Source organism: Podarcis melisellensis (genome assembly GCF_964234715.1).
Source record: "Podarcis melisellensis genome assembly, chromosome: 17".
NCBI lineage: Eukaryota > Metazoa > Chordata > Lepidosauria > Squamata > Lacertidae > Podarcis > Podarcis melisellensis.
The window spans coordinates 19,833,177-19,845,732 of record NC_138534.1 but is presented as its reverse complement, the minus strand read 5'-3'; the positions used below and the strand labels follow the sequence as shown (position 1 = coordinate 19,845,732).

The 12,556-nt window shown below is 43.0% G+C and overlaps 1 protein-coding gene across 2 annotated transcripts in view; it reads right to left on the bottom strand.

Annotated features, from left to right (window-relative positions):
• Positions 1 to 12,556, bottom strand: part of JAK2 (Janus kinase 2) — a 95,426-nt gene that overhangs the window by 8,333 nt on the left and 74,537 nt on the right. For both annotated transcript variants that reach the window (XM_081893842.1, XM_081893843.1), the window contains 6 exons: positions 11,468 to 11,618; positions 9,452 to 9,588; positions 6,854 to 7,043; positions 5,483 to 5,607; positions 4,402 to 4,574; positions 2,770 to 2,887 (listed from right to left, as the gene is read on the bottom strand). In XM_081893842.1, the coding sequence (XP_081749968.1) occupies positions 2,770 to 2,887; positions 4,402 to 4,574; positions 5,483 to 5,607; positions 6,854 to 7,043; positions 9,452 to 9,588; positions 11,468 to 11,618 (894 nt within the window). The remainder of the gene's footprint in view (positions 1 to 2,769; positions 2,888 to 4,401; positions 4,575 to 5,482; positions 5,608 to 6,853; positions 7,044 to 9,451; positions 9,589 to 11,467; positions 11,619 to 12,556) is intronic.

The following is a 12,556-nucleotide window of genomic DNA, read 5'->3' as shown; positions in this document are numbered from 1 at the left end:
GATAAAATCAACGGGCTCACATTAGTAGAGTGCCGGTCGCCATCTTGAAGCAAGAAAACCACTATTGATCACTGCTTAGTGTTAGATTATTTTGTCTATAAGTATGTGAAACATTGGAAAAAGTCACTGTATGCAGCCTTTGTGGACCTAAAGGCAGCATTTGATTCTGTATCCAGGGGTAGGCTCTGGGCCAAATTGGCCAATATGGGTATTAACAGAAGGTTATTACTTCTGATGATTAAGCTTCATGAGAACAACACCCTCCAGATAAGACTTGCACAGGACGGCAGACTCTCTAGAGAAATCCCAGTCCAAAGAGGAGTTAGACAAGGATGCCTATTAGCCCCATTTTTATTTAACATCTATGTCAACTCCCTGGTCACATGCTGCCGTGAAATCGAAACCCACCCCCCCGTGTTCTCTAACGGCAGAAAAGTACCAGTTTTAATGTATGCGGATGACGCTGTTCTTCTCTCTCAAACCAAAGTGGGTCTGAAACGTGCCTTAGGAAAGTTTAGTGACCAATGTAACACTGAACTGTTAACAATTAACTTTGCCAAAACCAAAATTGTACATTTTAACCGCTCCTTCAGGAAAGATAATTGGAGCGTAAAGGGAAACGCCATTGAACAGACTAAGACCTTCCAATACTTAGGCATTACTTTCTCTTACAATGCCAAATTGTCAACACACCTGACCACATCAGCTATATCAGCAGGAAGAAGTGCAAATGCCATCCTTAGATTATTCAGAAGGAAAGGAGCTGGCTTTCTACCGATGGCCCTAAAAGTTTTTCAGGCAAAATCTTTAGCCCAACTCCTATATGGCACTCAAATTAGCCCCTCTGTCAACCTTAAGACCCTTGAAACAGTACAATCAAAATTCTTAAGATCACTATTTGCCACCCCAAAGTGTACACCTAATGCAGTCTTAAGGCAAGAGGCAGGACTACCCAGAGTGGAATTAAAAGTCTGGGAGCAAGCAATATCCCTCTGGCTGAAAATCCATTACAATCCTAAGGGACTGTTACCTTGCTTCCTGGCCGCAGTTCCCTATCCTCCTTGGCTTATGCAAATAACTAACAAGATCAAACAAATTGGCCTAAACCCTGAAAATCTCTTTCTTGGAACTCAGAACAAGGCAAAGGCAATTATCACTCAGAGACTTTACGATGTCGAATTACAACAAGAAGACGCCCTACTCCCGGAGACATATAGATGTTTAAAAGCTTGGCCTAACTTTGCAGCTGCCCCTTATTTAACTAACATCACTAACGAAGCTTATAGATGGGCTTTCTCCAGAGCCCGCTTTGAGACAATGCCCTCAGCAGTGCTGTACGGCAAATTCACGCGGGTACCGATGCATGCACGTCTCTGCCCCTGTATGTCTGATAGGGTAGAATCTGTTACACACATCCTTCTGTCCTGCAGATTTTATAGTGAAGAGCGAGCTCGACTTATCTTGCCGCTTTTGTCAAAATTCGTACCCCTACGGCATTATTTGGAATCCTCCCCCAAAATTCTAAGAAAATACCTTCTAGAAGATTCCTCGGGCTCAATATCATATGAGGTGGCCAAATTTTGCGCTTTAGCAATCAGGAAGCGTAGATTTCTGCTGTTGAATGGCACATAGCGAAGTTCCCTTGTGTAATCTTTTTTCTTCTTCTTCTTGATGTTCTTGTGGATCTCCTTTTTGTCTGACCTTGTGATGTTTGGTGTCGCTGGCTTTTGCCGCAACAAAACTTGGTAAACTTGGTAAACCTGGACTTCTGAAGCCCACCCCATATTGCTGTGTTAACCGATCTTTTAATTTTTCTTATAAATTTTTACTCACCCATTATCTATGCCTAATTAAGTATTCTATGTATATGTTTGGTTCTTGCTCTTATTTATTTAATAATTATTCACTTAGATTCATACTGTTATGCTACTTATTTAGATGTTTTGCTTATGCTGGTCTATGACCGTAATAAAGAACTTGACTTGACTTGACTTGACATCTCCTTGGAGGGTGAGATCAGAGTATTACTCCCTCTGCAGTGTTGCTGCCGGTTTTGCTAACTTGTTTTTTTGGCTAACTTGTTTTAGGCTGCTGGTAATCTGAGAACACATGAAGTGTGGGCTACAAAAGCATATATAGTGGTACCTTGGGTTAAGTACTTAATTCGTTCCGAGGTCCGTTCTTAACCTGAAACTGTTCTTAGCATGAAGCACCACTTTAGCTAATGAGGCCTCCTGCTGCCGTCATGCCGCCAGAGCCCGATTTCTGTTCTTATCCTGAAGCAAAGTTCTTAACCTGAAGCACCATTTCTGGGTTAGCGGAGTGTGTAACCTGAAGCGTATGTAACCTGAAGCGTATGTAACCCAAGGTACCACTGTAAATAACTGCAACTTCAGACGGCCCTAAAAGGCAGAAACAAACATTTTCAGGGAAAAGGAGACCCTGCAGTATTTTGTGCTGATCAGCAGCTTGGAGGAAGGAGATTGTGCTCCTCAGCTGACCGCAGCTCAGCAGGAGAGAAGAGAGAAAGTGACAGATTCCTGTTGTTGACCTGTCCATAGAGAAAAAGACAAGTTTGTTTCTCCAAGGGTAGCTTGCTGTGTTTCTGTGCTGCACAGAGAGAAACAAGAATCCCTTTCTCAACGTGCAGCAGAGAAGCAGAGAAGGGACTTTGACTCAACAAAATATGGCCTAAAGGTCCCCCGCCCTCTCCTAAAGGGGATAGTCATAGCCCTAGACCAAGTATACACATGTAGGTTATCTACAAACCGCTGGGGGGCTTTTGTTCTTGTCTATATATGTGAAGAGTTCATAGAGGACCACACCAAAACTCCACATATCAGAAGCCACAGAAAACTTGTTGTCCGTCAGTGATTCTGGAGCATACCTATAGCATAAGAAGCCGGGGAGGGGAGGAGAGAAGAGAAAGGGGACGGGGGGGGGGGAAAGAGATCTATAAAACAAAAACAATCTGACACAACACATTATACCCTTAACAGATCACTTCTGTGTCCAGGGGGGCTGTCTACCAGCTCCATCTGGTACGCCGGCTGAGACCCTACCTGCCTGCGCATTGTCTTGCTAGAGTGGTACATGCTCTGGTTATCTCCTGCTTGGACTACTGCAATGCACTCGACGTGGGGTTACCTTTGAAAGTGACTTGGAAGCTACAACTAATCCAGAATGTGGCTGCCAGACTGGTGACTAGGAATGGCTGCCGAGACCATGTAACTCAGGTCCTGAAAGGTCTACATTGGCTCCCAGTACATTTCCAAGCACAATTCAAAGTGTTGGTGCTGAGCTTTAAAGCCCTAAATGGCCTCGGCTCTGTATACCCGAAGGAATATCTCCACCTCCCTTGTTCAACTCTGAGGGCCTTCTGGCAGTTCCCTCAATGGAAGTAGTGAAGTTACAGGGAACGAGACAGAGGGCTTTCTCAGTAGTGGCGCCTTCCCTGTGGAATGCCCTCCCATTGGATGCCAAGGAGATAAAGAACTATATGACTTTTAGAAGACACATAAAGGTAGCCCTGCTAAGAAAAGTTTTTAATGTTTGGTGTTTTACTATGTTTTTATATGTGTTGGATAATAATAGGTAGGTAGCCGTTTTAGTCTGCCATAGTTGAAACAAATATATATTTTTTTCTTCCAGTAGCACCTAAGAGACCAACTAAGTTTGTTCTTGGTATGAGCTTTCGTGTGCATGCACACTTCTTCAGATACACTGAAACAGAAGTCACCAGACCCTTCTATATAGTGAGAAGGTGGGGAGGGGTATTACTCAGAAGGGTGGTGGGAATGGGTGATTGGCTGATAGGTGTGGTAAACCTGTTGACGACAGCAATTGGTCTTACAGGAAAAAGCAAGGAGTGAGATGGCTAAAAATGGCTTTATCATGTATAATGAGATGAGAATGCAATGTCTCTATTCAGACCAGGTCTCTCCATGGTTTTAAGTTTGGTAACAAGTTGCAATTCAGCAACTTCTCTTTCCAGTCTATTTCTGAAATTCTTTTGTAATAAGACAGCTACTTTGAGATCTTGTATAGAATGTCCTGGGAGATTGAAGTGTTCTCCTACTGGTTTCTCTGTCTTGTGATTCCTGATGTCACATTTATGTCCATTTATCCTTTGGTGTAGGGTTTGGCCACACCTATCAGCCAATCACCCATTCCCACCCGCCTTCTGAGTAATACCCCTCTCCACCCTCTCACTGGTGGTGACTTCTGTTTCAGTGTATCTGAAGAAGTGTGCATGCACACAAAAGCTCATACCAAGAATAATACTCTAGATTAAGTTTTAGATGCATCGCTTTATTATATTCCAAGGGCCAAATAATTTATGCAGTATTGCATTTCCCCCAAATCATTTGCCTTGTAATCAAGCAGCAGAGAGAAACATACCAAAATATGGGACTCTCTCCTGGTTCCTTGACTTTGTAGTATTCTTTGTCCTGAGGCAAAACTTTTGTCAAGCCAAAGTCTCCAATTTTAACTCTGTTTTCATTCTCCACCAAGATATTCCGTGTTGCTAGATCTCTGTGAACATATCTTTTTGATCCCAGATACTCCATACCCTGTGTGTACACAAACGGTGTTATGAAATCAGTGTGGATGGGTTTTAACAAATACTGATGGCAGAAGAGATGATGAGACATGTAATTAATGGCTGCCTGTCAGAATACCCCCCCCCCCCGCAAATGCTTATGAACATCCCACTTATCAACATAATCCTATGCTATTAGGAAACAACAGACGGGGAGGAATCGGCAGCAGCTGTTCCTAAAGTTCACCATACATCTACCAAACTGTGACCCAAGTACCACTAGATGTCACCATTGTGTCTGCTGCAAAGCAACTGTGCAGAACGCTGAACTGCCCAGCAGCATTCTTGACCTTGCTGCATACAGCACCGACATAGACACACAACTATCGTTTTGACCCTGAGAATAGCCTCATCCATTCCACTGATGCTTAGTCCTAGAAATTCTAACTCTTCTCTCTCAGAACCAAACATTTCTTTTTCCTGTTTTCCATCAACGGGGGTGGTTCCCTGCAAAATTGTTCCATTTCTTTACTCCTCCCACATTCATTTCTACAAATTTCGCCTCATGCATTGGGCAAAACTTGGCCAAGAACTGCCCAGTGTGCCAGAAAAGGCTTGTTTATGTGACGGCTAAGCAGGCGAAATGGGAACTCTGGAGCACAACATGACAACATCTGCAGCATAAATCTGCTGTCACCTCTATGCTGTTTGCTGCCTGACATGAGCGAGTGGAAGAGAAGAGGCAACAGTTGTGTTTTCGATTATCTCCAAGTTTCCTCCAACTTTATGGTTCTATGACCCTGCACTGTACTGGGAAGGAGAACTGCACACAATCTGCCTGAGCGTTTATAGAGTTTGCGGCAAACAGATTCGGTTCTCACACCACTTGCTCCCAGAACAGACTTCGGTAGAGTTCAAGATACCAGTAAAATGTATTACCTTACATATCTGAGAGGCATAATGCAGGAGTTTCTTATGATCCAACCTGTCTTTGTGCTTCTGGAGATAGTCTCGCAAACTTCCGTGGGGCAAGTACTCCATTATCAATTTCAGATTTCTCCGGCCTTCCCAAACACATGACAAAAGAAAAAAAAAAGATTCAAAATTATGCTTTACAGAGCTCCCTTCATATAGCACGTTATAAGCAAATGGCACAGACCATCTGCAGCATATATGCAGTGGAAGATTCCATTATGGTATTCTTTTGCCAAAAATCAAATTTAATTAAGCTTGCTGTTTTCCAACTGCGTAGAAAGAAACTCTGAAGATCGTGAAACAGCTAGTTACAGGAGGAAGATGTGTTTGATGAGTAGTAAGCAGAGTTACATGCTGCTACTTTAACACAGGCAACACTAAAAGATAAAGTTCAAAACAATGACAGCCCAAAATGGGCTACCCTGGCAAATGCATTTCTGGAATGAAACGCAGTGGTGTAGCAAGGGTTGACAGTGCCCGGGGCTGCATGGAGTGAGAGGGAGTGAAATGGAAGGAGTATGCATGCGCATTCAACTGCCTAAAGTGTCCATGTCACCCAGGAGATTGCAGTCGCAGAGATTAAAAAAGAAGAGTTGTTCCATTGTTTGGAGAGGTCACTTCCTGGTTCGCACGGAGAACATGTTTTCAATGGAGCCCAGCCAACGGGAGCGCACAGCTGTATTGAAGCAGCACCCAGTGTTACAATTTTGTGCCCCTAACAATTTTGTGACCAGGGCAACTACCCTGTGCCCCCGCCCCCCATGATGAAATGTGACCACTATTGTGTCAGTACAGTGTGTCTGGCCACATTCCCATCAGATATTTAAAGCCCTATGATATGACTTTAAACCATCATGGCTTCTCCCAAAGGATTCTGGGAGCTGTATCTCGTTAAGGATGCTGCAAGTTCTTAGGAGGCCCTATTCACCTTCACAGAGCTACGATTTCCAGAATTCCATGTGAAGAGGGATTTTGACTATTAAAACCATGCAGGGAAATGCAGCTCAGGAAGGGAGCTGTTGCTGTAGTGCACAGCACACTAACAGACAAATGCTGGATTAAAAGCTAAGCCTTAAACGAAGAAGGATGCAATGACATTTACAACATCTCGTTTAGTTGATGTTTTGGAAATCGTTCCAAGTATATGCTAATAATTGCAGAGACTCTGACAGTGCGATTGTGGTCGCCCTTTAAAATGTGAACAGGAAAGGTCATGCTCTAATTTAAAAAGTGACTGTTCAGACATCTGTACGCACTGATTCATGCTAATGGGGAACATCTGATAAGTTATCAAGGGATTGCTAGCTTTCGCTTAACATTAGAAAGTATATGTACCAGCACTGTAGCACACGCCTTTGTACTTCACAATGTTGTCGTGTTGTAGAGATTTAAGAATTTCGATTTCTCTTTCAAAGTCTCGCAGGTGTTCTTCCGTGCTGTGCTGAAGCTTTTTAACAGCCACCACTTCCCCTGTGTTGTCCTGTAGTGGGTCATACCGGCACATCTCCACACTGCCGAAATTCCCCTGCAAGGAATATGAATAGAAACATTTATATATCAAGCCCGGGGGGCAGGGCAGGGGAGGAACCCTGCACTATTGTTTTGACAGCTGATATATTTATTTTTAGGAGCCACCCAACTCATCCTATAGTTGTAACCTGCCCTGGGACTTGATGGGCGACAAAATCCTAGAAATAATTGAAAGAAAATACGACGGGTTGTTTCCCCAGTGCCACACAGCACAATTCATGTCTGCATAATCTAGCTGGTGACACAGCCAGGAATAGGATCCCACTAATGACTCAATAATTGTTCTGTTTTCGCCACCAACTTGGGACTTTGGTAACACTCCAAGTCTAAGATTATTAAGAGTGCACGAAAACATAGTTCTTAGAATATTTAAGAATGATGTAAAACTTTATTGTACAAATAATTCCATATTAGCAGAAACTGAGTGATATTTGTAAAGAAAATGATTAGAGGAATATATACAGAGCAGAAAAGAAATGATATTATACAGTACAAATCTGCGTTAAAAAAGAATGTTTATATTACAGTATAATGAGAAGGATTGTGTCGATGAACACTTATTGTATAAAAAATGTTGTCTTGTCTTTTGATTTTTTTATTTCGTATCTTTGTTGTTATTCCTCCCCCTTTCTTTTCCTCTTTTTTATTCCTTTATAAATTTTCTATTTTCTACCTAATTTTCTTTTTCTTCATATGTAAAGAGATAGCATATAATGTTTGTATAGATATGTAAATTTTTAATCAATAAAGAATAATATTAAAAAAAAGACTGCACAAAAACAGTTCAACAACAACATCTCCTGAAGATGACGGAGGACAAGTAAACTTCACCCATATGACTTCAGGAGCAGCCTGCATAAATATATTTAAATAAAGGGAAGCAGAATTGCACATTTAAGAAGAGGGACAGGAAAGGAACAGGCACTGCCAAGACCTAAAAGCATCCGAAAGCTGCATGAGCCAAAGGAAAAATATTCCTGCACTTGGGTTATGTTTTGACCGCTCAGGTCTGTGAAGTAAACAGATCTGAAGATATGATGTACAAGCAACAACATACAGCCAAAAGGCTCAGGGATAAAGGAGGCAGGTTGAACACAAAGGAAGCCCCTAAATTCCCTGCTCTCTTCACATCCAGTGATTTACTGCAAAGAAGAGTTTGGATTTGATATCCCGCTTTATTACTGCCCGAAGGAGTCTCAAAGCGGCTAACATTCTCCTTTCCCTTCCTCCCCCACAACAAACACTCTGTGAGGTGAGTGGGGCTGAGAGACTTCAGAGAAGTGTGACTAGCCCAAGGTTACCCAGCAGCTGCAGGTGGAGGAGCAGGGAAGCGAACCCGGTTCACCTGATTACAAGTCTACAGCTCTTAACCACTACACCACACTGGCTCGCAAAGAGGGAAGCAGCAAAAGGAGGGCAAAATAGGAAGGGATTCAAGGGAGAAAACCTGAAGGTAAACCAAAAAAAGAGCTGGTTTAAAGTTAAGAGGAAAGATTAAAATTTAGGGACAAAGGAGGTATGGTGTGCACAACAGAGGCTGCAACCATATCTTGTCATTCTTCGTCTTAAAGACGAATGCAAGCCTTCTGATAAAAGGGAGGCAAATATCTTGGGATGGAGGTAGCAGTTCCATACTGCTGTTAGGACTCAGCTACATTAGTCAAAAAACAGTGTTTTGAATGCGTTATAAACATGCAACACCAGATGGTGCCAGAGAGAAGGAAATTTTTATATGCGATTTTCTGTAGGGTTCTTTTTCTTTTGTTATAACAATCTAATTTCTGACTTATTTAGAGCGCCCCCCCATGTGTAGATCCAGCCTTAGAAGTAGAATAGAGTAGGATATTTCTGAACTATCGCCCTCCCCCCAAAAGCTGCACAGATAGGGAGCAGAACAAAAAAAAGTTGCTCTTTCAAAAAGCTGAAACCACTCCGAAAAATTAGGTCCAGTCGTGACCGACTCTGGGGCTGCGGTGCTCATCTCACTTTATTGGCTGAGGGAACCGGCGTACAGCTTCCGGGTCATGTGGCCAGCATGACTGAGCCGTATCTGGCGGACCAGAGCAGCGCATGGAAATGCCGTTTACCTTCCCGCCAGAGCGGTACCTATTTATCTACTTGCACTTCATGCTTTTGAACTTCTAGGTTGGCAGGAGCAGGGACCGAGCAACGGGAGCTCACCCCATTGCGGGGATTCGAACCGCCAACCTTCTGATCGGCAAGTCCTAGGCTCTGTGGTTTAACCCACAGCACCACCCACGTCCCTCTGTTAAAATAAGCACTTCCAAAAATACCATGCAAAGTATGCGAATTATTTCAAATTAGCCATGGTTTTCTACTCTATATCTTATTTCTTTCTAACGGTATCGCATATCCTTGCAATAAGACACCCCATCTTCTTACCTTGCCAAGTTGTTGCAAAAATTTCAGGTGCCGCTCTTCAAAATAAGTTGGGTCCCTGGCTTCGAAAGCACCGGAAAACCCAAGAGCTCCAATTCTCATATTTGGTAACATATCACTTTCTTTCAATAGTTCGTAATCTTGAAGAAAACACACACACACACAAATGAAAATATTATGTTCAGCTAGGCTCCCCTACAGCATCTGAACAGAAACAGATCATCATCAGCAGACAAATTAACTTGTGCAGCCCTAGAAAATATAAATATGCTATCTTAATTTTCAATCATAAAATACTGTCCTGCGTGGGAAGATAACAGTAAAGGTAAAGGTACCCCAGACCGGACGACTCTGGGGTTGCACACTCATTTTGCTCTATAGGCCGAGGGAGCTGACGTTTGTCCGCAGACAGCTTCTGGGTCATGTGGCCAGCATGACTAAGCCACTTCTGGTAAAACCAGAGCAGCGCATGGAAACTCCGTTTACCTTCCCGCCGGAGTGGTACCTATTTATCTACTTGCACTTTGATGTGCTTTTGAACTGCTAGGTGGGCAGGAGCTGGGACTAAGCAGCGGGAGCTCACCCCGTTACGGGGATTCAAACCGCTGACCTTCTGATCAGCAAGCCCAAGAGACTCAGTGGTTTAGGCCACAGCGCCTCCCGCATCCCATGGGAAGATAATAGAAGCAGCCTAATCCCTAGTGCATTTCAAAACTTCCCACACATGGTTCATTTGCTCATTAACTCTACAAGCGCAAACAAATTTTGATACAAGAAGAAAAGTTATGTGTGGAACTCAAATATATCTGCAGACAGACATGTTCTATAGCAGTGGTATGGAATCTCCTGCCTATAGGTCTAATTAATCCCACTATGCCAGAAATTGGCCCATCCAATCATTGGTCAACCATGCTCACCTTTCCCAAGCCTCTGATGTCATACAACATCAGAGGTGGGGATGTTCAAGCTGAAAAAAATCAAATTTGTGTAATGTGCAAAATGGCCCTGCTTAGTTTAACACAACTTTTAATTATTATTTTTTTAAGTACTATGGATCTACAGCCTTGCATTTTCCCTTCCCCAACACACACAAGTTTAAAATATTAGGTTAAATTGGATAATATTTATTAATAGGATTCACTTGCTGTACGGCAAGATTAAGAGAGATTTATCCATGAAGTAAAGTGTTTCAGATAAATAATACATTACAACTCTATAAAGTGAGCCCAATATTGATATTCCCATATTGCAGATGGGCGCTGAAGCTACAAAAGCAGTGATTTGCTTGACAGGGCTCGTGACAGATTAAGGAGCTGAAGCAGGGATTTCTCGATCCATTGTTCTGCCCAGACACTGAGGTCCAGCTCCAAGGTCCTTCTGGTGGATCCCTCACTGCAAGAAGTGAGGTTACAGGGAACCAGGCAGAGGGCCTTCTTGGTGGTGGCGCCTGCCCTGTGGAATGCGCTCCCACCAGATGCCAAGGAAATAAACAACTATCTGACTTTTAGAAGACATTTGAAGGCAACCCTGTTTAGGGAAGTTTTTAATGTTTGATGTTTTATCGTGTTTTTAATATTCTGTTGGGAACCGCCCAGAGTGGACGGGGTATGTATGTATGTATAAATAAATAAATAAATATTATTATTGTATCATCATCATCATCATCATCATCATCATCATCATCATCACCATCATCATTTCTCGATCCATAGCTCAGGCTCTTAGCCACTAGGCCACACCAGGTCTTATGAACACATTCAGAACAACATCCTTCTCCCCTGCAACAGTTTGCCTATGCCAGTGATGGCCAAACTTGGCCCTCCAGCTGTTTTGGGACTACAACTCCCATCATCCCTAGCTAACCAGTGGTCAGGGATGATGGGAACTGTAGTCCCAAAACAGCTGGAGGGCCAAGTTTGGCCATCACTGGCCTATGCAGTAGATTCAGCTCTAACTGCAGATCAAAAAACATATTGCATCTCCCACCAAAATTTAGTTACCTCTTCTCCATTAACATACCTGGAGCGAACAAACTGTTAAGGTCACGTATAACCGCTCTAAAAGAGGGTCTGAAGTCTGGCTCATAATCCATGCAGTTGTTTATAAGGTTTGCTAGTTCTGTCCAATTAGGAGCAGGAAGTTGATGCCTATCCTCATAAAACTGTAACTTCTAGAATTCAAGAAATGACGGTGATTTAGGACAATTCTGAGTAGCTTTTTTTTTGTGGGGAAGAAAAGAGATACATTCAACAGCAAAGGAGATTCTTTTACATGTCCAAGCAAACATCAAATACAACACTTCTTTGTCTCCGACACAAACAACTTCGGTTTAAGAGATGGAGAGGTTCCCTCGTACACACAAATCGTGTCCACATGCTGGTTTTCAAACCATACCATAAAATACAGGGTTTCACTCTCAGGGGACATGTTGCACCTGCCACATGGTGCGTATCCTTTGTGCCACGTGACTTTAAATCACAGCGTGTCTGAATCGCCACCAAGGAAATGTCAGGAAAGTGGGAACATGACAGATTTCACCATAGAGGCCCCAATCTATTTGGAACAAACTCCACACTTACTTTCTGTTTCCCAGAAGAGAAAGAGGAGCAGAAGGAGATTGCCCAAAACTAATTACAGGCTTTATCCAATCGTTGCTTCTGGGGAAAGACTATTGCTTACAAGTTCCCCTGTTTATAGCCAGTGTGGTGTAGTGGTTAAGAGTGATAGACTCGCCATCTGGGGAACCGGGTTTGCGTCTCCACTCCTCCACATGCAGCTGTTGGGTAAACTTGGGCTAGTCACACTTCTCTGAAGTCTCTCAGCCTCACTCACCTCACAGAGTGTTTGTTGTGGGGGAGGAAGGGAAAGGAGAATGTTAGCCGCTTTGAGACTCCTTCGGGTAGTGATAAAGTGGGATGTCAAATCCAAACTCAATCTCAATCTCTCTCGTTTAAATAAACCTGCCTAGCAGGCTAAGGAATCTTTCCTAAACATTAAACCCGATGAGGGGCAGAATCACATGTGGAAGCTGCGTCCAAATACTTTAACCGTGGCTTATGCCCATCGCTGCACAGTATGTTCACCAAGACAAAGATGTTCAACTTCACA